At 38.9% G+C, this 26,734-nt stretch overlaps 1 protein-coding gene across 1 annotated transcript in view; it reads right to left on the minus strand.

The window, feature by feature from the left end:
* Positions 1–1,810: 1,810 nt before the first annotated feature.
* The window catches only part of col12a1a (collagen, type XII, alpha 1a), a 74,403-nt gene continuing 49,479 nt past the window's right edge, over positions 1,811–26,734 (minus strand). Inside the window, 29 exon segments of the mRNA XM_036593161.1 lie at positions 1,811–2,703; positions 4,189–4,353; positions 6,483–6,560; positions 7,470–7,652; positions 7,793–7,859; positions 7,983–8,018; positions 8,164–8,235; positions 8,672–8,725; positions 8,974–9,027; positions 9,824–9,877; positions 10,226–10,276; positions 10,278–10,322; positions 10,551–10,604; positions 11,052–11,138; positions 13,123–13,200; positions 14,482–14,634; positions 20,602–20,711; positions 21,065–21,207; positions 22,434–22,572; positions 23,390–23,428; positions 23,533–23,697; positions 23,795–23,938; positions 24,240–24,363; positions 24,483–24,622; positions 24,754–24,828; positions 24,902–25,054; positions 25,222–25,338; positions 25,495–25,641; positions 25,730–25,849. Coding sequence (XP_036449054.1) covers positions 2,558–2,703; positions 4,189–4,353; positions 6,483–6,560; positions 7,470–7,652; positions 7,793–7,859; positions 7,983–8,018; positions 8,164–8,235; positions 8,672–8,725; positions 8,974–9,027; positions 9,824–9,877; positions 10,226–10,276; positions 10,278–10,322; positions 10,551–10,604; positions 11,052–11,138; positions 13,123–13,200; positions 14,482–14,634; positions 20,602–20,711; positions 21,065–21,207; positions 22,434–22,572; positions 23,390–23,428; positions 23,533–23,697; positions 23,795–23,938; positions 24,240–24,363; positions 24,483–24,622; positions 24,754–24,828; positions 24,902–25,054; positions 25,222–25,338; positions 25,495–25,641; positions 25,730–25,849 — 2,993 coding nt within the window. The 3' untranslated portion in view covers positions 1,811–2,557.

The following is a 26,734-nucleotide window of genomic DNA, read 5'->3' on the forward strand; positions in this document are numbered from 1 at the left end:
GAGGACAGCACATTTTTCTAAGCTTGAACTTTTGTGGATGGTAAAATGTCGGAAAATAGCTTACATGAAATAGGTATCACTAATTGAGAGCACATGTATTTGGGGGAACTTCAACAGAGACTATAAACACAGAGGTTGTTATATCAAACAGTTCCTCCCTTTGGGCATTTCTTAATAGTCATTGTACTACCAAATTCAGCATGTGCTCATAAAGATATCCTAGAAAAGACATGTTAGGATGTTTCTACGTTTTATGTATTTTTATATTACACCATGATTATTATACACCTTACAATGTTGTTTTTTCACTGGTCATATAAAGTCAAATAAAACTGGCACCAAATTCATTTGAATACCTGCAGGCCAAATAAAACCCCTTAAAACAGGCCCTAAGACACTAAAGGACTGTAAAGTTGTGTAGTTGCAGACCATTAATGCACACTGGGGATCAAGCTGGTACATTTCACACAGGCTGTAGACTACAAGCACTAGAAGAAGATAAAGAAGATAAAGTGTTGTGGCACCAGTTTTAAAATGTATTCATTCCTTTACATACTTCATACTGCCTCTAGAATGCTATAAAGCATTAGCATGTGTTAAATCAGTGTAAGAGTCACTAGAAGAGGCTTACATAATGCTGCATTTCACATCTTTGGCCTTAAAGCTTCAGTGAACTTTGTCTGAAGTTTTCTTCAAAATTTCTTTGATCAAAACATTTCAGTTCCAGGGGAAAACGTAACATTAAAATGGATGAGAGAAGTGCATTTATCTGTAGATTTTTGGTACAAAGCCTTGTGTGTTCACATAATCAGATATCAGATAATGGCTACTTATGGCTTTCATCTTTAAAAACCCTCTAGTAAATGGTATTGGTTTCATGGCTGTCAGTGACTCCACACAGTAGCACAAAACACCCTTGTTAAGCCTGTAGGGCTGTTTGGGCCTTTTCAACTTTTTGAAAATGGGACATAAAAATATGGGTGATGCTGTCTTTGTGAATTTTATTGATGGTACTGTTTATACTGAAACAGCTTGTCCATCTAAGAAACTCAATCTGGTACTTAATCCAAGAAATCCTTCACGCGAATGCTTTTAAAGTGAATACTTACATAGATTTAAGGTTTTCAAAAGCCTGACTGATGACATCAATGCCTCAGGATTTGGAATGATGAATTTGTTCCTGGTGAGATACTTCACTGACTCTACATTTCTGCTAGGGCTTTCAGTCTTCCTTTAAAAGGGGAACTTTGTTCTAAGGAAACTTATTGAGTCAGAATTGCTCACAGTGGTCGTGAGGAACCAGACAACCAGACATCTGAAGCATTTAGTGCCTCTAGAAGTTACCTCACATAAGTTATTACATAAAATGGTTACGAGTGCATGATGTCTCAGACATAGACAATAGATTTGAGATAAGATTTTTGAATCTTTTTTTTAATCTATTCATGGTGGAGATATACATGCAGGGTGTTGTAAGTCAAAATAGTCCTGAAAGAATTTTTTTTTTTTTCCCAGATTTACCACTGATTATCAGCGTTCAATATAAAAAAAGATATGTAGGTTCACTGGTTTTTCAATAGTAAATAAAATGGATACATTTGCTTTATAGGTTCCTATCACCACCACTGTAAAGAAATCTGAATTAGTTTCTCTGTAATGTACCATTTCACATCAAACCACGCAATGATTTCATTCACTTAACGACTGACATTGTAAAGCTGTACTCCAAGAAAGGTCCCTTCTGTCATTCAAGTAACTCAACACACTGTTTTGTCAGTAAAATGGTCAAAAAAGAGGAACGACACAGGTTAAACATTTTCAGTAGTTTTATTGAAAAATGCCTCTTCTGATTCAGAAATAAATAAGAAAATAAGGCTGTGGAATTCACAATGTGCAGTTAAAACATAAAGGCGCAATTCTATGACCATAGTCTTGCAGCAAATTCCAACTGCGTTTGAGATTGATTTAAAAGGAAAAACTATATTCTGGTTTTAAAATGTACTTACTAAATATACAACACAGTCATGCAATTCCATCTTTGGTAAAAATGAGCTGTGAGTTGGTATACAACAGATAAATATTTAGGATAATGAAACCAAAGCCAGGTCTAACAAGGTTTTAGAAATGAGGATGGAATTACAACCAATGGCCTTCACTGGTGAGAAGGAAGGCATAACAAAAGAACTGCACTGCAAGGAATGAGTCTATTCTAAAAGCAAAATTTTACATTGATCTGTGAGGATTCCATTGGGTCAATCCGTACATCTTACTCTTCACGCATTACACATGAATACTCATCTTGGGGTTAGTGCACTGCACAGGAGTCTCATATAAACATAAAAGGCAGTTATGTTACAAGCCAAAAAGCCAAAAATGTTTGGGGACAGTGAGAGAGCACACTCTTTTCTAAACAGGTTTCTAAACAGGAAATTAGGTTTGAATATCAGCCTTATTTCCACTTAACCTTGTTAAAGATTTTGCATATGCATGAAGCTTGATCCAATAACGCCGTTTAGTTTCGGATGTTGTCCTTCATGCGAATAATAGACACTTATGTTTATATCCTCTTAGTTTCCTGTGTCGATAGTGATCTCTTTCCACGCTGGTTTCGTAAACCGGGGGACTGTATCTCTGTCACAGTATCTTCTGATGCTTCCGCAGGAACTGGCACTACGTAGGTTTCAGGCTCAGGTGGGTAGCGGCCTGGTTGGAAATATTATTTTGCCAATTGAACATAAGCAGTGTGGTTTTTAATCAATGCTCGCTGACAAATGGCTAAAACTTAATGTTCACTATGTGTAAAAAAATCTTGACGTTTCATCTACAATCATTGGTGGTTGTATATCATGAATCTAAATCTACCACTTAGTATATGGAAGAGATGAAAAACTACAAACCAGAGGTTAAAGTGGTCATGTCAAGTCAAGACTACCACTAGTTCTGATAGAGGCAAAAAAGCTCTTCCTTAGAACACACCGAGGTATTATAGCATAAGATAAATTACAATAAAAATAAGAGCAAGAAGTGACTCCTTGTTTTTGAACACAGCAATTTGCAAAAAAACAATCACGGAGAATGTGGTTACATGTACAAAAAGCACATGCTACATTTTTAACCTGAGCAGAGGCTGTAATCATCAATTGAAGCGAAAAAAGAAAAGAAAAGAAAATACTAATAAAATAAAAGATATAAAGGTTATGTTGGCAGTCAGCAAGAAGCAAATTATGAGGCACAAGCTTGATGACAGATGTTAACCCATTTTAGTTGACTGTGTAACTGAAACTCATTTACAAGGCACAATTAGTTTATTTACAAACACCTCACCCTCATCCACTGTTGAACTCAGTTATGAAATCTTCATGGTTAGTAGTTTGACATGCTTCTTCAGCAAAAGGAAGCTCTCCCTTACTGCTTGTTGCTTTGGAGTTCAAGATGCATCAAGGCCACTGAATGAGGCCATCATTGTCGCCTGCCTGATAGAGTAGCGGTGAGCTGGTGTTAGTGGCAGTCCAGTCCTTTCTTTGGTTTGATTTGGTTTTAGAGTTGGTCAGCAATTGTTCATTAATCAAATCCATGGTGGTTACCCTTAAAAGCTTAATAGCAAGTGTGCTGATGTCTCAAGCACAGGATTTTTTGTTTTCAGGATTTCAATGTTTAAGGGCGACAGGCAGCTTAGAAAGTGTACTATGCAGAACCTGAAATGGGTTAAAGATGGTGTTAGCGCATTATTGTCCTTCATGTGTGAAGTCAAGTACATACATGCAGGTCTAGTACATAGTCACTGTACTGTAACGTGTCATTTTTCAACATCTTGAAACTATAATATCACTGCTGTCATATCAAAACATCTTATGTTCAAAACGATAAGGGAACTTTAATTTATGTTTATGTACAGTTGCATGTTTGAACACCCTCAGTCAAATTACACGTTTCGTTGATTTTCTAAGTGAAAGTAAGTTAACACATCCCTCTACAGGGAATACATTTAAATCTGGCATTTTTTGCAGACATTAACGCACAATTTCTATTCATCTGCTGAGTTCACACAGTTTAAAGGCCAGCAAGTGTTTTCAAATGATCTAAAAAATTAGAGGGAAAAAGTGGAGTCAAGAGGTTTTGATATGGCATCAGTGATATACTCATTTACTCAAAGCACCCAGCTAAACTCCCTATCACTGATGTTCTCACCTGGGTATCCATTGTAAGGAATGCCTACACACTGAGAGGAATCACAGTAACCAGGAGGCCCAGGTGGACCTCTGACTCCTGGAGTACCCTGACGTCCTGGTGGGCCACGGGGCCCAGCTGAGCCTGCAGGACCAGGGGGGCCAGTCTGGGACAGACCTGGTGGGCCTAGAAAAAAGAAAGAGAAGTGAAAAACCATCAGAGATCCACTGACATCACTCTTAAATCTCAACTGGAAGTGGAAGGGGAAAACTGGTTTCTAGCACTGTAATTTAAATATTTTGACTGCTCAATTAAAAGGGAGTAGGGGAAAAACTCTGTGGAGCTCCCCCTGCCCCTTTCTGTCTAGACAGCATAAACCAAGTTTGGAATGAGTTCACCCCCTTGCTCTCAGTCTCACACACTCTGCAGTCAGCACATGTGTTGTCAATGAGGCCCCCAGAGAGAAATCGTTCTGCAACAGCCTGACTCCCCCCACTACAAAAGTTGAGTCATCATGAGCTTTCCTCCTACTGTACTTATACAATCTTTGTCTCACTTCATTCACAGTGAGGTCTTGGCTGGGTTTGTTCAAGGGAGAACAGCTTTAGTGGTTCACCAGATACAGAGCTGTGGTTGCTTTACAGATTGCCGTACTGTGGAGCTAATCTGTAATTTTTAGTCCTTGTTCTTTCTAACAAGTATGGATGCATCAATATCTTCTGATTACAGAATTCTATTTTGGAAAATAACAATGCACGATGCTGAGAAAGTACAGTTTGAAAGTACTACACATTCGTACAATGCAGTACTGCGTTCACTAAAACACAGTCCTTCTAGTAATGGATGAACATGGAAACCACCGTGTTGGAATAATGGAAACTCCTTGAGTTTAAATAACAGATTTATTTCAAGCTCATCCTGTGTGTCCAGAGGCCAGGCTGCTGATTAATAATACAGCTCACTCCAGAGATGTGTGCAAACATCTGTATGAACCACTCAGGCAGGGCCGACATAAATTTCAAAAAGAAAGTGTTTTGCTGGGAATTCTTCATCTACACAAAGAAAGAATTTATGAAGAACAGCTGCTCAAGTTGAGGTTCACAAGATCTAGGTAAGATATCAGCCCTATGGCAAACCCCCTGTCCTGACTTAGTCTCTGCTGTAATAAGTAGACATTCTCAGCTCCCTAGAGAGGGTCATTACAGGGCCACAATGTACAGTGATGGCCATTGATGCTGAGAAAAGAGAAAATAGAAGCCAACGAGCAGCTAGAGAGCTACATTAAGCATTGAAAGGAAAACACGAATGCGGCCTTGCCCTGGGTTTCAAAAACAATTTTCACTCCAGAGTACATCTGTGCTGCAATTCTATGTGAATGACGCGTTCAGCTCAAACCAATCAGTAATAGCACAGTGTCTTTGTGCAGTTTCAGGTCCGATTAGCCTACTTTGAGCACATCAAATCATCAATCTAGAAGCAAATATTTTTGTTCAAATAATTGTTATTGTTCATTGTTAATGTTAAGTGACAAATTGAAATGTAAAGCCTTGAACCCTTGAAATCCAAGTTATATTAAATCCTAAGGCTTATTGTTCAGTAAGTACAAGGACGACAAGGCAAATTTCTCATAGGAGTTTGTAATAGAACTTTGGAGCTGCTGGCAGCACTTAGTCATTTGAGGGATTAGATATTTTTCAAGTCTCAAATATCAGTTTTCTGCTTAAGTTCTGTCATCAAATGGGCTATATTCTACATTTTTCTTCTATTTCCTGACATAACTTTTATGTGGTTTTCTGTACCAAATCACCCATTTTTAACCTACCTTCATTCTTCAGAAGTAGACAGGCTGTTTTTGTTATTATGCTTTTAAGACTGATATATGTAAATGACATCTGTTCTGATTAGCTGCCACGTATTGTGCATCGTTCAAAAGCTAATCCAGGCCGAAATGTGGGGAACAAACTGTTAAGTTCAAACCAAAATCCCCAAGAATATTTCAAAAACATCAGTCAATCTAGATCCTTTGGATGGCTATGTATCATCACAACCATGAGGGGTTCAAAACAGGTCATTTTTGCATATACAGACCGCAGACTAAGCGGTACATTTTAAAGTGTCTGCATGGCTTTTATTCCAAGAAAGCAAGGAAAATTGTTGTCTATGGTCCCGTTTAGGCACAGGATTTTGACTTGGTCTTGCCTGTCTTTGTGTGAGGATGCAATGAATGTAGTGCAAAACAATGCTTGTCCAAACAGTCAGCTGCAGGACTGGCTTGGATGGGTTGAGATGTTGCAGTTTGGTTGCCAAATACGCACCAGGTGGTCCGGGTAATCCTCTCTGTCCCCGAGAGTCAACGCCTGGAGTTCCTCTCTCTCCCTTCTCTCCTGGCAACCCTGTAACATTGGAGGATGTTAAGGAGGCACATCAACAAATCAGAGATGAGTGTAAAAAGTCAAGAATTCTGTCCAAACAATCGCACAGTGAGATTTATTCCAATTATTTTTTCAAACAATGCATTACTAGAAAGAAATGCAGATGCATTATGACTCTTATGATTACATATGGCAATCAGAAAAATAGCATAACTGCTGTAACACATGGCCCACAAAATCACCTACTACAAATATTTCAAGAAAGGAACATGTGGATGATATTAAACGGATGCAGTTCTAGCTTTCAATGGATTTCAGTGCAAATAGCAGCTTGGAATAAATTTCTCTCTAGAACAGTTATTGGACCATTTACGTGTGTTGCAATTCTAGTGCTATTATCAACCAACAAACATGATCCAAAGTGGGTATTATGCAGAGGAGAGACAATCTCTTAATAGGCACCATATGGTATAGTTCCACATTCAGTTTTCATTGGACAAAGCTTTTTCCTTTCCTTCTACACTACATGCACACAATGATTCATAGAACTATAAATCAATCAATGCCCAAATTCCACAGTGTCTACAGGTGCTCAAAATTGCAGTTACTTGTACAAAACTGGACAGCAATAAATTACTTTTCACACCTATAAAATCCCAAGACATTGATATGTGCTTTGCATAGTAAGTACACTGTAACTTAATAGCCCTTCCTTTTGCCCAGTCCTCAATTTTAGCAAGAGGTGTTAACTCTCACCATAAACTGTTCTCTTTACTACACTGTACTGACTGAATATCTAAAGAATCCAGACCATAGAGAATGTCATCATAGGAGACACATCCATCAATCTGCGTGCTTCACAGAGCTATGCAGAGACAGGTATTAGGGAATGGTAATAAAACCCTAACATTGTTGCAGTACAGTTTTTACCTCTTTCTCCTGGAGGCCCTGGTAAACCAGGGTTTCCAGGGAATCCATTGCGTCCAGTCTGGCCCAGTTCTCCACGAGGTCCCTGCTTTCCAGGTGGTCCTGGAGGCCCAGCAGGTCCAGGGTTGTTGTTGCGGTATCCACTGGGGATCTGGTTCAGCATCATATCGATTCTGCTCATTTGTCCTGAGGGCAAAGAAAATATACCCAATTATGTTGGAAAGCTACTACACAATGTTTTTATATTCATATGAAAAACCTGTAACATAACCAGTCCCAACAATAACTGGCCAAAATAAAAGTTTTCAAAGAATATGTTAACTCACTGTTAACTATTTGTTCACAGACTTGTCTTGCGATAGATCTCATCATATTCTGAGAGGAAGTATCTCCCTAGAGAAAAGAGACAAGGCAAATTAATAAAAATTCATCTCAAGTACTTGTTTTGTGTTAATGTCAATGCATCATAATCTCAGGTACTGGCTTTGTATTAATGTAAATGACAGTGACACATACCCTTTCACCCTTTTCTCCTTTAATGCCAGCAGGTCCCTGTAATTGACATAGTGTACATGAGTACAGTACATGAAGTAAATACATAAACACAATAATTTTACTTACTTCGTAGTTAATCATCTTTTTATGTTACTTACAGAGAAGGTCACATTTTACATGTTCTACTTAAATATATACATACTGGAAGTCCAGGTTCCCCAGCTTTCCCAGCTTTCCCAGTGATTCCAGGCATTCCGGGAGTTCCTGGGGTTCCCTAAAGAGATACAAACTATCATATTAATGCTACTACATTCATAGACATTGCATCACCCATCACATGCAAAGGTGCTTTAGTTGTTTTATTGGATTTGAGAGCAAGGAGAGATTTATGCAAAATGCAATCTGCAGATCTATAATTCAAGCTTTGAGGGAGGAGGACCCCTAGATAAAGACAGACATACAAGAAAATATATGTGAACAGAGTTTTGGCATAATGCCCAAAAGCACTGTGGGGCCATTAACTGGAGTCAAGGGGAAACTGCACGACAGAAAATGAGATGCATGCTCAATTTTAGAATAAAAACCTGCCTTTTACTGTAGGTTAAAGGGCAATATCCTGGGGCAGGTTACAATGGTTTTACATGCTTAAGAAATTAAAGCTTTATTTCAATAGAAACTGAATAGAAAAACATCGTATTCCCATTACACACCATCTGTCCCGGTGGGCCTCTAGGTCCAGACGGGCCTTCTGGTCCTGGTTGCCCCTGTATAGGTAACACAAACCAATGCAAACTGTGCTATATATGCATGATAACAACTCTAATAAAAGACTGTCTGTTCAGAGGGAATGTTTAAAAATATCCCAAAGGACAACCTTTCACAATCATATAACTTGAGTAAAAGAAACATAACATTGCAGACATACTCTAAAATAAGACACTCAAAAATAAAGAATGTGGGTTTATATGTTGAGCAACAAAATACTTCAGCTGCACTGAAAAGCTGGTCTTACCCTTGCTCCAGCTGGTCCAACAGGACCAAGAGGACCAGGAGCACCAATAGGGCCCTGGAAAAGAACACAAACAAAAAATTATGTTGAAAGTTAGTTGTGCTGAATAGTACAATTGTTGTCATCTATTTTATGCTGCCTAACTTTTCAAACTTTAAACAATGGTTGCTAATCCAGGTGGATCCAGTCTTGATTTCTACATTGTAAATGTTAATGTATCAGCAACAGCAGGTATGTATATGCAAAATATCAGACATCGACATCAGCCCACTATTTCAATGCATCCCTAGTTTTATCATCTGAAGTCATATACCTAATGATAGATGCTCTAATACTGAAGCTAACAGTAAAACAAATGTCTTACTTTTCTAACATTTGCAAAGATCAACTGTTATGTACCAAAAATGGCAACAAATGATAGACTTTCTATTCAACTTACTCTACCTTATTTCTTTTGGATCTCAAAGAGAATAAAATGAAGTGTGGGCCCTGTCCACCACTTTTTCTCTTTACTCAAAGAGGTGTAAAGCATTTCCAAAACCATTTCCAGACTTCAGACTTACTACGTGTGCAAGTACAGATATAATCCAGTTGTTTGCGTTATTAAAACAGTATGAACAGTAAATTATCAACTTTCTACAAAGCTGTGTTGTCCTAATAACTCAAAATCATGACCTGTTGCATCAACTGTTTGTCTGGTAAATAGAAGATAATAATACTGCCTTCAGTGCTTAAGCTGTGAAAATTATGCCATGTGGAAGATCTCCAGAATCCAGTACAGTTTGCTGCAAATCTTTGTATTTCTTGGGCAAGATCAACAATTAAAATAAGCTGAAGAGAAAGAAGCACTTACTCTCTGGCCAGGTAGTCCTGGGTCACCAGGATCTCCCTTTGGTCCAGGTCGTCCCTAAAAATGACAGAAACATGAATATTTACACTGAAGCCACAAATCTGCTCCAGTAAAACTAAAACACTCTCCTCAGTTCTAAGAAAATGATGAAGAGAAGGAGCGAGTGAGCAATGTCTTAGCTAAAATAAATGTGTCTGTAGTTTTGAGATTTTGGTCATAAATCAGGCCCAAGCGTTACAGTGCAGCTAGGCTCATATTTTCAACCAGCTCTCAGCATGCAAACTCTTCCTGAGAGAGTAATGAAATATGCTAATAAAGACAATCGGAGACTAGTGGAAAAGTTCACGAAAGAGGACTGGCACAGTGTGAACAGACGGTCAGCAGAATTGTGTGTGCTTAACTCACTGGTTCTCCTGGAAGAGAGAGTCCGTTGGGGCCTTGCGGACCTGGTGGTCCCCATTGGGCCTGCGGGACCTTGCTCTCCACGTGGACCCATTGGACCCTGGATTGAGAAAAGAGATGTAGTCAGAGAGCATGCACTCACAGTATTAATCATCTCTTTGAGGGCGCCTACGGGGCACAATAAGATTGAGTGCAGGTGGTGATGTTTAAACAACCTACAGGAATTAAAGAGGATGGAGTTGGTTAAAGAATTGAGGAAGTAGATATTTATTGTTTATTTAGTTTAAGATCAGTGATAAGGTCACGAAAGTACAGTGGCTGAGCTTACCGAGGAGCCTGTTTCTCCTCTATCACCGCGAGGGCCTTTCGTACCAGGGTTGCCCTAAAAAAACAGCACATTCAGACTTAAAGACTCAACAGCAGAGGATTCCAGCACTAAACCATACTGTCAGGAGGCCTCTTTTGGGGGTTAGAATTCTGTTCACATATTCAAAGCCTCTTTTGCAGTTTTCTTCCCTTTGGCTCCTACAGCACATCTCCTGATACATCCCTAAGCTGCTAGCCACTAGCCCACGCTGTGATGCATGCTTAAGAACATCACCAACACATTGACTTGTGTCCAAGCATAATAATAAAGAGGTGTCCCCTCTTTCATAGCCCTGGACTTAATGCAAAGAGCAGAGCAGCAATTACAGTACAGGGAGGGGAAATGCCCCTCCATCCCTGAAACGCTACACCTCTCTGTCTTCATCATCAGAGGCGAGATTTGCAGTGCTAGCATAATGACTTAAGAGACTGAGAGAAGGCGATGAGAATCTAATGGGTTTACCGGAGGACCAGCAGGCCCTGGAGGGCCTATGCTATCCTGAGCACATGTGCAGGAGTGGGGAAGGGCTGGACATTTGGCCTCGTCTCTCTGCAAAGAAAAGAAAAGACATTTGCTGACACTTGTACTTTAAGCAATGTTTAAAGAGAAAAAAGAAAATTGAGGGGTAAAAGTCAACTGTACACAATACAGTGCTACAGTACAGTGGGCTCAAATAGGGACCTCATAGACTAAAGCTCTACAGGCCCCACTGGGTAACACAGGGTCATAAGGCCTATGGGCATAGGGGATTCCTCAGGGCCTTCTAAGCCTTCAGGGAAGATCTAACGAGTTCTGGGAATGAAAAACATGGGTGTAATTTTTAGTTCCTTATAATCAATAGGAGGACGCTTGTTTTTAAGCTCTGCAAGTATTACAGTACTACTCTTGCTTCATTGTTAAGTTTTGGATGGAAAAGGGTTAAATTCTTGAAACAGCCAGTGGAAATTTGGCCAATCAGGAATTGTTTTTCTCAGTGGTATCTAGGAAGACATAGCTAAGCACATCATCACCATAATTACGAAATGACAGAGGACTAATCATGTTCGGATCTCCAATAAGAGGGACAAATTTTGTTGGATAAAATGTTGCTGTAGGCCCTCTGGAACTCCTAGATAGGTCACTGACTGTGAATATGAGCAGCAACTTAATCAGTGGGTTGACAGAAATGGAAAACAGTCACTGCCACTCTATACCAGACCTCTCTACTGAAAGAGTCATAGTGAAACTGCTACAAGTAAAATACAATCTAATATATCTCTCACAAGCTTCAAGTAAAACATGAAAAGCTTAAAATGTCTGTGTTTAATCTAGAATAGCCAAAAATGTTCATGCGAATCACTAAGTAACTACTAGAATCCCTTAGGGATGCTAGCAGAAATTAGCATTACTGTAGTGGTGGGTTCCTCCCTCATGTTTTGACTGAGTTTTGATATTTATGGCCTGAATTGAAGGACTAGCTCCAATAGAAATGGCTCACCACTGCCTATGGGTCAAGGCACCAGTAATGAGAGGAAAAACATAACTGACCACACAAATTGGGAAATTAAAGCTTTTAACCTGCCCTTTAGCGTAACAGAAATGGAAATATCTTAGCCTGTATTATTAAAGCAATTGTTTGCACTGAAAGTAACTGCATGAACATAAGCTTCACAGTCAGTAACCATAGTGCCTTAAAATTTGTTGATTCATCGCCATACAAGCAGCTTCTGAGCTGTTCATACAACAGATGTTGACATTTTCAAGAAAGTTCAGGCAACACGATTGTTTATAGAAACAAGTCTCCAGATGACCAGGCTGAAATCTTGTTGTCATGCCGTAAATCACAATTAGTCAAGCTTTTTGAAATGGCCCTGCAGTGATCCTTTTCAAAACCATCACAATTCCGTCAACATTCCTACAAGTTCATATCGGCCCACATCATTCTTTAAGAATATGAAACATGCTTTGCTTTTAAGGATGGCAATGTAGTGACTTGGACCTATAGGTCATATAAACCACATTACACTGATAAAAACACATGAAAATCTTGCAGCCAGAATGTCTTTGAGAAACAGGTGGCCTACATCATGCAGTCTGGCAATAGATCAAAACGTACAGTATTCCACAGAGCAGAACTGAAAAATATACGAAAAGATGCATAATACACCAGAAAATGGTGAGACAGAGTCCAGCACTAGTTTTCCATATAGCTGCGGTTGACGTATGAACAGTGGCAACAGTACAGAAGCATTTCATTTAAGTTGCTACGCCTCATTTCTCTGCCTCTCCACCCAAATAACTTTACTGACAACTTGAATCTGCACATCTGCAGCGGTTTATAGTGTTTGCACGAAATGTGATTAAAGCTTTATGTTCCTAAAAAAAAGAAACCCGTCGAGTTTGATAGAAGTTGACTGATTCAGCCTACAGTATAAGAGCTATTAGAGAATATAATAACGTTCAGCCATATGCAAACAAAAACAAAAGGAGCCTAAAATAAGATACAGGAAAGAGAACCCTCTTCGTGGTCAGCCTATACTGAATATCCTCTTACCGTTGCTGGCAGGTCACAGCATTTGTCTCGACTTGTCCAGCCCAAGCTGCAGACAATATCAAACATCTGGAGCTGGAACTGCAAGAGAGAAAAGGGGGAACAGAAACGGATGTTACAGATGGCTTCCATTGAGCCCCAGGATTTAGGATCGAAAAAAACATGCCCACATGCACAGCACCCACAGCGAGCTGGAAAAGAACATAAATGAGAATGGAGCAGCTCAACCATCAGCATCCATTCGTGAGGCATTGTCTAGCCTAAATGGTAAAAAATTGCAGGAGAATGGGCCTATAGTTCTGATTTGGAGACATACCTGGGGAAAAACACTTGTTTTAAGCATCCGAATTGTGTATCATTCTTTCATAGTTGTTCAGCAAGTCTGCAGGTTTGTTTATGCTTACTCACTGCAAAGGCAGAAGCCAAAAGCAAGTGACAAGACTGGAAACCAAGGCACATTCACAGCTCTGGTATGTGTGTTCAGTCCATGCTACAAGTATCTAAAAAATTAAAACAGCCTAGCCAATTTCCTATCTTATGCTTACCTAAAATGGGGTGGCATGGCCAAAAAAAGTTCAATAATTGCAAAAACAAATGTATTATGGATGACACTTTATACATATTAAAGGTCCTCAAAAGTTCTTGTCTTGGATATATGGTTCTAGGAAAAAACTTTAATTGGCAAAGAATGTTTACTTTATGTGGACATTCTTTAAAGGAGAATTCCCCTGAATTAAGTGGTTAAGATATAAACACAGTCTTTCAGAGTGCTTTGATGTGAAATACTCCGTTCTAGAGAAACTCACAGAATCAGAATTGTTCACAGTGGTAGTGATAGAAACCAGACACAAGAAGTTGCCTCGTTTTTTTTTGTTTTTTTGTTTTTTTTTTTAAATATGAAATGGTTCTGAATACGTTGCCTGATGCCGGAGACATTGTTTTACAACAGTTCAGGGATAAAGTTTTTCCTACAACATATTTTTAAACTCATTCAAAAGACATTCCTGGACATTATCACTATTTTACCATTGTCAGCATTACATATAAAACTCAGAAGACACGTGTAGGTTCACTGGTCATTGAGATAGTAAATAAAATGGATATGTTCATACTGTAGATATCAAGATCCCTAGTTCTCATCACTACCACTGTAAGAAATCCGGTAGATTTCTCTAGAATGGAACATTTCACATCAAACCACTCTAAATGCCTTTGTGTACACCTCACTGATTGAATTGTGTAGAATTTATGGAAAAGAACCATCCATTAAAGGTTCTTTAGGGAACCAAACATGGCATCGCTCCAAAGAACCGTCTTTCAGCACCTTTATTTTTGAGAGTGTGATGTGTCACTTGCACTTACTGTAGCTGACTGCCTCCTTCCAAACTTTGCCATTTTACCAAGCACTTCATAGCCATCGGTGGTGATGTTGTTGGCCTCTTTGATCTCTTTCTCTGCTACTTCTTGGCAGTCGATGTTCAGCTTGACATTTTTCGGTGAAATGGAGATGTGAAGCTGCAAAGTAGGATAGCATTAGTGAATATGCACTTGGTAATACAGCCATTAGGTATAAATTTGTGCAGGTTCTAAATGAATATTCCTTGTGGTTAACTAAACAATGGCATTTAGACACAAATCGACTTTTCTTCTATGTCAGAAACTGATGCCATCACTGAAAATTAATCAAATTACAAATACATATTTTCCTTTGACATCTGGAACCCATTTATGTACTAACACAGCCATTGTAGTCAAGGATTACATGCCAACAAAATGTCTAAACCCACAACGGCCTCAAACTCTTTATAAAGAACTCGATGACTTACTTGCTGACTTACATTGCCAGTCATCTATACTTAGAAATATGTAAACTTTAAAAAAATCCTGCCAATAACAGTATTTCTTCCTTGTAATTATGTTAATTATAGATTATTGTTGTTACATGTAACACTGCACTGGTGGTAGAAAACACATGGGAAACTCTGTCAGCAGCATTAATTATACTTTAAAACCTTCAATGGCTGTTTTTCCATTTGCATGTACTATGCATGAGGCTCTGCATGTGGCCCAACCTTCCAGATGCCTTTTTCCACGCTGTTCCTGAAGTGTAGTTATTTTTTCTTTAGACATTTACTGTCCATAGCAGCACGACCACATCTTGATATTATGTCATTTTGTTATTCTGTGGCTGGCCATCAAAGGTACCCTTGTTTCCCAGCTTTCTTGCGCCATTGCATTTTCTCATTTAAAAAGCCTGGCAAGCAGTTACTCAGCTGAAATTTGTACTTTGCATCAAATGACACCAACCCGCAAGCTGGGTCATACGTCTTGGCAAACACATGCTACATTACGGTCAACATCTTTGGCGAGCAAACCCAGTATTTAACTGCCCACTGGGGGAAGGGTCTGAGGTTCTGGTTTGGATACAGAAATCATGATGCACTTAGTGGCCTCTGAAAACAGCCAGTTTAATGACATACCAAGAGCTGATAAAAAGGTCGATATCATCTCACAAATAAAATTAGTATATAAAGGTGTAATTAGGTATTATCTAGACAAATGTGACATATAACACCTGTTAAGGCTTATTCACACCAAGTTTGATTTTTACAACTAAAAAAAAGTTTTGAAAATAAACACATGCATATTAACGCCGTCTTTCACATAAAGTCCAAAACAGACAGACTGCAATGCTGAGCAAAAATTTTCATTGGAGCCAGATGTGTTCAAATCAGGCTGTGCAATCAGAGCACAGTTGTCATTGTTGTAGTCCAGGGGTCGGCAACCAAAATGTTAAGAAGAGCCATTTTGTCCTTTCAGTAAAAATCAAACCACCTTGGGAGCCACAATATTTTCTGTCCATTTTACCATCTTGGCTGTAAATATGTCTCAGTATGTCCTGATGTGTTAACAAATTTAATATAAACAAAAATGCAGACTTACATTGCTCTGCTTTAAGCTTTAGCTCAGCTATAGCTGCTTTTCTCGCATCTCCGGAAGGAAACTTCTCCTCAAAAGTGGAATGGTTTCTTGTGAAATGTCTCTCAATGTTTGTTGTTTTTTTTTAAACGAGGCTTAAGTCAGCTTCTCACTAGCCAGCTTCTTGTTTGAATTTTCAAAATCCACCTTAAACTTTTTAGTGTTTGACAGTTTCTTGTTGCAGATTAAACATATCAGGAAACCAGCAGGAGTGCTTATGAATGCAAATAAGTCAATACATCTCCAAATTATCAATGTTCATCTTCAATCTTTCTCTTTGCCTTTTCATTAGCTACTAGCTACTAGCTAGTCTACATTGCTATGGTGACCAGCAGTCTGCATGCCAATCTTTAGGGTTAAAGAGTGAATTAGCAGTTATACATGAACTCCAGCATTTAATACCATTTATTGTTAAAACTGTTAGAACGATAAGCAGAGGGTTATTTTACTGCAAAGGAGGATTATTTTATTTTTACCTAAAAATCTAATTCTGCTGAGGAGCCATAACAGGGCAGTAAAAGAGGAGCTACGGAGCCGTGTGTTGCCAACCGGCTGTTGTAGTCCAAATAAATAGCTGCAGAACAGATCATCTTGCTTGCAGCACAACATGAAGCAAGCTGACTATAAAAATGTAGAGATAAAAGGAAATAAATGTAGGACCATAGCTGAAAGACTGGGCATGATGGTGAGTACTTTAGTCCAACATAGTTCATAGACCTTTTTTATATAGTCCTACTCTACTCCTAGTCTGTTCATGCCCATTTTTGAAAATGTTCCCAGAGTGTTCTCGAGTGTTAGAAAACAAAAACATCAGATTTGGTTTTTAAGTTAAAATCTATGTTAAAAAAAACACATCTGTTTTGTCATCTAAAAAAATGTACTTGGTGTGAATAGACCTTTAAAATGTGTATTGTACATGGTCTGTTCCTGTAAGCCATAAGGCAAGCTATTCCAGACGTACTTAATGAAACTTAAGACAAGGACTTTCAGGTATGGCTTTTGTATGGTCAAGGCCAAATTTACAATGCTTTGTTCTATGCTGTCACACTTTCTTACACGTTCCTGCTCTGCCTGCTATGTCTAGTGTGTCTACAGTGTCCCACTCTGGCTACTATGTCTGCATGCAACTAACATGTGGTTTCATTTTGACTGTATTCTTTCTCCCTGACTTTTCTATCAGGGTTTCATAATGCCTATCTGCCTCCATTTCATGCTTGCTGGCAAGGCTATCTACTTTCTCCCTCCATTTTCTAACTTGAGCATTGATGAAAATTGAATCAAAATTCCCTCTGCCACCACCAATCATCAGGTCTACCCTCCCTCAGGGTTCGACCAGGAAAGGAGTTCACGGCCAACAAAGTATAAGGTCTCAGGCAAACGTCTTTTCTTGATAACAAGACGAAAAGCAAATGTGAGATGACAAATACACCCGGCATCTACAGATTATCCTGCTTTGGACTGACTTTTTGTTGTGTAATGTCATCTTATTGGTTTCAAATGTGGACGGTCTTGACATGTTGGCAGAAAAGCATTTTATTCACTAGTATTTCCTTTGTTTGTTTAAGCGGTTTCATGAGTCATCCAGCCCACTGTTAACTTCATATAAACAGAGGGATTTATAAAAGGGCACTGAACAGAATACAGTGAAGTTAAAGAAATGTGCTGTGCTATGAGGTTATGAGGTATTGGGCTGGGTCAATCAAAGAGGGCCTTTAAAAGCTGCATTGAAAAGGGTGTGAATACTGGCAGAGTTTGCTACGAATGGAAAAACAAACTCTTGAAACCTCACTGCAGATAATAATGCAGCATTTGTAAGACTCTCTGGGAAAACATACTGAACAGGGCAGCCAACTACTGAAACTCCACAATTGAAGAGGGAAACAAAACCAGCAGTCCAGGTCAGCTCTATGGTAATGGGGATAATATCTGAGCTCAGAATTTTACTGGTCCTGTGGAAAATGTCAACCCAGCATTAGTGGTGTAAGCAAAACCAAAGCCAACATCTACAGCGCGGCAGGAAAGCCTCCTGGCTCGAGAACAAGAGGGACCCTAAAAAACTTCCCAGTAGATTTCCGACGAAGCCCCTGAGAGTGTGAACACTCCTGTCAGTATCATTTTCAATGGCTTCAGTCAGACTGTTGAATTACTCCTTCTAGGGAAAACACAAGGTAAATCAGTCTGGACTCTTTGAACACAACCTGCATGTAATTTATGGTGTGCACCTATAGGGTTCACTAATCTTGGCAGAGTCATGGTGAAAATCAGACTTGAGCATGCAGTGCCATAACATTACAGAAACAAGCCCCCACAGGATAATTCAGTGAAGGTTTATGGTACCTGGGACTACATGGTCTGGACTCTACATGTAGTGATAAAGAAGAAAAAAATATTCTTAAAATTTACACATATATTATGGTTCATCCGCAGCCAGGTGGTTTCAATGCTGTTTAACCAATATATAATCTTTTGACCACGTTGGTCAACTAAATACAGGCATCTCTCAAGAAGGCTTCTTAGTGCTGCAGTCCCCTGCAAAGCCTGCGGTGAGAGCAGAGGAAGTCACTGAATACACAGTAGACCACAGTAGCAAACCAAAGGCCTCTGATTTCATGCACTGTCAACTCCCGTACTGGGCCACAGCCTGATGACCCAGAGCTAAGTCACAATCCAGACTGCAATAAGTCACCGCAAACTGAAAACCCTAGTTTAATACCTTCCAAATTTATTAGGCAATACACTGCGCATAAATTAGTAAGTTCGGCACCCAAGAATTTAATTTACCCCTACACACACGAATAACAACATCAATATAAAAATGACTTTCTACAAGTTACTCCAACAGAGTTAAATGATGATTCTGATACAAATGATGCCAGTGAAACTCTGTAGGAGGGATATGGTGATTCTACTTTATAAAAGGCTACGTATTTCAGTTTAGTACCTGTGAGACCCTTTTAGGACATAAAATATGAGGTAGTTAAACATCTCAGCATGAGGAAAATAGTGAAATTAAAAGTCAGACCCAAATATTGCTGCAACTTAATTGGAAAAGAAATCTCAACAAATTATTCCTGTATCCTAATACAGCTTGCCAAAAACTGAATCAATTACACTACCATTCAAAAGTCTGAAATCCCTACTGTCATTAGTATAAAAATAGTTTTGTTGCAGGTGCATGTATAAAATGATTTGGTTATAATGCTACTACTTCATTACTTTGTAGATTTCACCTAATTTGTAGGAAGTTGTAAAAAATTGAAGACATTTTAGATGAATGATGAACCTGTAGATGACTCCAAAGTATTAAAGTCTTAAAGAGCCCATATTCTACAATTTTCTTGTATTTTTTCCATTAATAATATTCATGTGGGTTTATGTACCAAAAACAGTTATGATAATGTTCACGTGACCATTTTCCAACCTTTCTTTATCACTCTTTATCGCACACAGAATTAAACGGGTTGTTTTTGTTGTTGTGTCTTTAAGACTGATATATGCAAATCTGCAAAGATCTGTTCTGATTGGCTGACTGGCATTGCTCCTTATTCAAAAATCAGTCTAGGCCAAAACACTCCTTATAACTTCAGAGAGAATGGTCAGGGTTAAACTGTTGTGGCAGAATAGGCGGATATGTGTAAATTTGTTGTTTTTCATGACATTAAAGAAACAGTGAATTCAAAACAGGCTATTTTTGTGGCTTAGATTGCATAAAATGGACTGCATGGACTGAGGAGTGAACAGTACATTCTAAAACATTCACAGTGTTAACATACTACATCAAACTCTTGTTTTACCATGACATGGGCCCCTTAAAACTTTGAGAATGAAGTTACAATAAAATTAACATCTAGAGTGCCGTGGATCTTAAAACGTGCTCTTCAAATCTCAAGGCAGATAACTTGGCCAAAAAAATCATAAATAAATTATTACAGAATATTGTATGAATGAAATGATTATCATTTAAGAGCTTCTTGATGTTTCCAAAAACTTTTGGCATCTAGCTTACAATACATCAGTTTACACTGTGTAGCGAATATTGAATAAAATAATGGCATTAATTTTTATGACAAATGATTCCAAATTCTTGCACAGTAGTGTACAAGCAAACGTAACAGCTTCACATTAAACAAAACTCCAAGACTTGCCAAATATTTTGGAAGTAAGACATAATCCTCGATGACTAATTGCAGTCTGACATATGATTACACAAAGACAACTCTGCTTAAACTCTTCATAAAACAAAAGTAAACTCAGATTGATGGCTATAGGCGTCGTTCAAGAGTAAAGAAAACACCTAGATTTGATTCCCACTACATTCTGGGGAACACAATGGCTCAGGATAATTACTATGTGTCTAAACTTATCACATTATCTTCATGTTACTGACATATTTACAACAACCTTTGGCATGTTTGGCTTTAGTACCTGTCACATCATGTTTTCAAACCTTGTGTGAAACACTGTTAAGCAGTCCTTTGTATGATATATTTAAAATAGGTCTACCTTGTGGAAGCTTCCGTGAAAGATCCTCTTGACTTGGTCGTTATCAAAGGTAACCCTCTGGAGTTCGCCTCTAGTGTCTTTGTTGTAGAATGTGATGGTCCTGCTGGAAGCTGAACAACAAAAGGAAAAAGTATGACATGAGCCAGCTTCAGCAGACTTTACAGACATAACACAAGAGAAAGTGTATAAAATACAATGATAACATTACTTCACAAGCCTGCCAATTCAAGATAGGAATGTGCATGCTCTCAATTTGGGAATACATTTCTAAGGAATTCCTGTGAGAGACCAATCCCACTGTAAACACTCTAATCCATTAACATGGTCTGAGTTCATAAATGCTATTATTTATGAAAAGAAGGTGAACTGGAAGCTTTTGGACTTTTAGAAACGCAGCTGACAGGATAGGCCAACTCCACACATGCATAAAGTAATAAAGAAGTGTGAAGAAAATGGATCTTACGGTTCAGCGTCAGTCCAACCTCAGGGTTGTCATTCTTATCTGAAATCTGCCACAGATCAAATGCATCCTTGGGGGTGTCAGGGAGGAGTCGGAAGAGAAGTATAAGGGTGTAGGAATGAGGCAGTCCATCTGGATGTATTTCCCTTAAAAGGAAACACTTATTAACACAGTTCCAAACATTTATAGTACTTCATTTTTGACCTTCATTTCTGAGGTCCATTTATGATGTTTGTACGGTTTTATGTTCCCAAAAGGGTCAAATTTCATTTAAGTGGCCAACCTCTTTTTATCCCTTAGAATTGAACAGGCTGTTCTTGTTACTGTGCCTTTAAGCCTCATATGTGTAAATGACCTCTGTTCTGATGTGTTGCCCTGTATTCAAAACGCAGTCTGAATTGGTGGGACTATCCTGCTGTAGGCTGAATAGGTGAATATATGTAAACAAATTCAAAACGGCCTGTTTTTTGCATCCTGGTTTCCATATATGGACTGTATAGATTGTGAAGTGAATGGTATATTTCAAAACATTAGCAATGTTTACATACTACATCAAACCATTATTCAAAAAGTGGGGAAAATTCACTTTTCCATCAGATGGGCCCCTTTAAATGCATTAAAAAATACAAAAACCATCTGCATCTAGTTGCATCTACCCAACAGTACTGCTATTGTCAAGTCAAAACTGGTGAACAGAGTACGACAGACTTATGCAGTGCAAACTGCTAGGGAATGTTCCAGCGTCTGCTGAATGTTAAGTGAGAATAGGAGATTACATGATGCCTGATCTCTTGTGGTAGCAAACCAGACAAAAAGCTGAGTGTGGAGAATGGAGAAAGACTCCCAAACTATCTTCCAGCTAAGAGAGAAAAAAATGCCTCAGCCTTAAGAAATTGCAACACACTGAAAGTATTTTCCCCTGTATCCTCTGCTGCTAGAAACATTTCCATTTGCACAGTCGTCTACCCACACACAAATACCAATCGCTATGGACAAATTAACGGATCGTGCTCTGGCCAGAGACCTTTGGACAAATCTGTCGAGTGGCTTTAGAACTGCAATGAAGACATTTTAACAGCCTCTATAAACTATACTTCCTGACCTCAGGCTGACCCCACATTGATATATGCGGCATGGCTGATCTTGAGAACGTTTTATATACACAACAACTATTTTCTTCACCTAGCACCTCAATTTCCACAAGCTGCAAACAGGGCCTGTGCTGCATTCAGAAAAAGTGCACCAAAGAGGCCACAAACAGGCGAAACCTTCAAAGATCATTAAAAATAACTGCAATCACTTGGGAACCATTATGATCTGTAGGGGACCTGAGTGCTCAGAGAAGAGAAGGAGAATGTACACTCCAACCTACTTTGTGGGCTGAGAGATGAATGCATCCTTATGAAGTCGGTAGGTGATGAAACTGTTGAAGGAGCCTGCTTCCATTGACACTCCATTCAAACCGGCGAAGGTCCGGTCAGTGATGTTGAAGGCCTCAAGCATTCTAAAGCCTAGATACAGTAACATAACAATGGCAGAATACAAGTCACTAAACTTGCATTAGAGTACAAAAGACACACATATATATATATATATATATATATATATATATATATATATACATATATACACATATATACATATATATACATGTGTTATGTATATATACTATGTATATATACTATGTTGTTGTTGGATGGAGTAGTTTGCTACCTAAAGTCCAGCAAGTCGAATGTTACAGATCTAAAATATTAAGCATTTTAATGTAATCTACTGCTAAGGCAGCTAACTATTGCTACTTAGCACATACAAAAGTGAAAATGAATACATTGCATAACTTTAATAAAAGAATACTCTACATGCAGCCTATTTGGTCATCAAATTGTGAATGTGTCATTGCCACAAAACAAGCTTTTCCAACAACAGCTATGATGGGGAAACAACTCAACAAACCAGAATTAGCCAGAAATTAACAGAATATAATTCAGATAACAAAGTGACTGGAAAAAAAAACAACAGGTTCAGGTTAATCTGGCAAATATTGAAAAAGCTGAGCTGAACCCAATATTACATCAGTTTTGTGGCTCTATTCATACAGCAAAAGGCTACTACATTTTTGATGAAAGAAACTGACAGTATTGAAGCACAGCTTGATGTAATATTCAGGGCTTTTTTGCTTTACCTTTTGCATTATTTTGTAGAAGTTTTGTTTAAAAGCAATAGAACACTCAAGCTTGTTATGTTATTCGTGATAAACTACTCCTTCTCGTGTTATGTTGCTCAATTATCAGCCGTGCATAATGTCTGACTATATTGATCAAGACTGACCTGGTGATGTGAATCCATCCAGGTAAATCAGAGGACATGCTGCAGGAGGTAAAAGAATATACAAAACACCACTGTCAGTTCCAATCTCTTTTCAACAAGACAATAAATGTAAGAAGAGAAAACATGTAAGAAGAGCATCATACTTGATGTTGCTGTTTCACAGATGAATGTAATGAGGTTGTCTTGTATCTTTGCAAAAGCGTCATAGTCATCAACAACAAAGACATGTCTCTCGCTGGGCTTGCTGCCAATGTTCCTCAACTCCACCATGTCCACATCAGCAACCCCCACAACGAACACGCTGTATCCTGGAGAGAGAAGATATAATGTTTAGAGACTAATCATATCTCTGAATGTGCACACTGAACATGCCTTTGAGCACCTTAAAAAACATATCTTTATCACCTGAATGCTGCAGTTTAGAAGCACTCTTCTTAACATCATCCTGAGAACGTCCATCAGTGACAACAACCAGAACCTTTGGAACATTCCTTCTCATGCCACTGTCTGAGGTGAAGACCTTTTCTCCAACATGCTTCAGAGCAGCTCCTGAAATGTTCAAGCGCCATAAAGCAGTTCTTTACAAACTACATAAAGCTTTTTACAAACATGTTTACTCCAAGTAATAAGTCATGGTCCACAACACTGAAAGTTATTCTTAACACTGCTGCATGAATGGGATATTGCATGGCATCCCATCAAAGCAGAAGTATTGCTGTGATCTATTACCTTTAACCTCTATGTAATCTCCAAATCATTCAAAATTCATTCCTCAGTCAATTCAGTATCATTATATGACATCTGATGAAAGCGTTATTCTCTGAGATGAATGGTTAGCACAGACAATAACCTGTTTTGGTGTTTCCTCCTCTGTAGTTGACCATCCGCACAGCAGACAGAGCCATTCCCTTGTCATGATATGTGTTCAGTTTGAACTCTGTCTTGGCATCATCACTGTACTGCACAAAGGACACCTGTTTTCCAAAAGAGAAAAAGTTCAGAAGTTTTCCACGCAGAGCTTGGACAGCACTCAGCGAGGCGGAAAAGAATTCTGTGCGCACGTTAATTATGAAGTTGCTGACAGCTCAATTACCTGCATGCCCTCATGATTGATGACATCAAAAGCTCCAATCATGCTGAAAACGAACTGGAGCACTTTATGGAAGCTCTCATCTCCGATACTCCAAGACCCATCAATGAGGAAAACTAGGTCAGCTTTAGCACCTTTGCACACTGTGTTGAATGAGAACATTCAGTAAGAACATTCACCTTTGCACACTGTGTTGAATAAGAATTTTCAATGCAGCACAACAAGAAACTTGTCATACAATAAGCTCATTTAGAAATGTAACAGCAATCCTCACCCTCAAGGGCAGCAGGGATGGTAGGAGGAGGAGGAGGCGTGGGTGGCTCCGTGGGGGCTACAGTGGGCTTCACCACTAAAAGAAAACCACGCAGTCAATAGAGGTGCTGTAGAATAGCATGGTTAAATGCTTATTGAAGTTCACTTACGAGTGCGCTCTTTGGTGCTGACTCCAGGTCCCTCCATGTTCGGTGTCTGAGTGTAAACTGTTGCATTGTACAGCGCATCCGGGGTCAGCCCATCAAAACAGTACTGGCTCTCTGCAGCCGTGATGGTGACCTCCTGGGCTCCGCGTTTAGAGGCTGGCAATAACAAGAAGAAAGAGCAAAAGATTACATGAAAAGAAAAAACAAAAATATTGAAATATATCAGGTTGCACCAATAAAATGTAAAATTCAAAGACTCAACACAAGATTTGTGGATTCATGCAGCTTTGACCATTTTTTTTCCCCCAATGTATTCAACTTACGGTCAAAGGGGTTGACTTTAAGTCTGTAAGAGGTAGCAGCTCGATGCGGAGTCCACTTCAGGCAGAATGTGTCATAGCCGACGTTGTATGTTGTGAGATCAGTAACATTCAGGTACACTGAGTGGAAAGAAAAGATGTTGAGAGGCAGTGAAAAGTGTTTATATTCTTTAAAAAAAGTGAGAGAAAGTTCTTAAGTGTGCTCCTTCACTTCAAAAATATACTATAAACCAAATTCAGCATGATAAAGGGAACTGTAATTTAATGTGCACATACAGGTAGTTCCTTGGTCAACAAGTGGTCCACTTGGGCCAGCATCATACTGGGCGAAAACTTTCACATCATATGTGGTGCCAGGCTGGAGATTGTGCAGGATATGGGTGGTCACGTCTCCAACAAACACCTCTGTGAACTGATCAGTGCCTGTAACACACAATTGGTCACATGCTTTAGCTGCTACATTAGATGTAACTAAGAATGAACTGTGTGCAATGTACAAAATTTAGCTCACCCTCCACTGCATAGGCTAGCTTATAGCCATTGACCCTTGCAGGTGCAGGGTCCCAGGACACACGGAATCGAGTGTACCACTCATCTGACACGCGCAGGTTACGTGGGCCCAGGAGCCCCACTAAGAAAAAGACAGACAAGATCCAGATTAACAATGCAACATGAACATGTTATAAAATCCTAATAACATAGTTCCAGTTAATTACAGTTGTACAATCGGACTGTCTAAACCATGTTCAAACACACACATATAGTGGCCCCAAAAGGTATTTGGACTTGTGTTGGTAGTGTTGGTAATCTTTAATGAAACACTTTTAGCACAACATCAAACTGATTGTAAACTCCTTGTGTGGAGAAAGCCTGGAGAAGAATTCCAATCCGACTGCATTAAGAGTACTGTAAACATCTGGAGCTGTTTTTCTTAAGCGCTTTTTGAGCTGGATTAGTTCGGAGGAGGTCCGTCAATATAATTTGTAAGGGATTCAACTGACCAATTTGTATGGGATAAAATATTTGTTTAATCTTTCCAAATTACGCATCAAACCTCATAGACTGAATGTTCACTTCAGCAATAAGATTAAAATTAAACAGATCCAAACAAACAAATGTCTGCTTAATAATGGTAAGAATAGCATTAGCTAGTAAAGAAGGCTTATTTAACAAATGGTACCTTCAGGTATTTAAAATCATTCTCCTTCTAATTAGCCTATCACCAGAATTGTTGTAAACTACAGTAGTCCTGTTTTGTACATGAAGATAAAGAAACTGTGCCATCAGCTCATTGCCGGTCAGCATCACCTGGTCACCAAAAAACAGAGATGCCGTTACCGTAAAGTCGATTCAAACAGGACTCCTATAAGATTGATTCAAACAGGACTACTGAAGGAGCTCAGACTTTGACGAATTAGAGAAGGTAATTTGCTCGAGAATTGTTACTCAGCAGACTTATATGACTTATATAACTATGAAAAGGACAGATGCATACAGATCTCACCGAAAAACATTC

The sequence above is a fragment of the Colossoma macropomum genome, unplaced genomic scaffold (assembly GCF_904425465.1).
Source record: "Colossoma macropomum unplaced genomic scaffold, Colossoma_macropomum, whole genome shotgun sequence".
Lineage (NCBI taxonomy): Eukaryota > Metazoa > Chordata > Actinopteri > Characiformes > Serrasalmidae > Colossoma > Colossoma macropomum.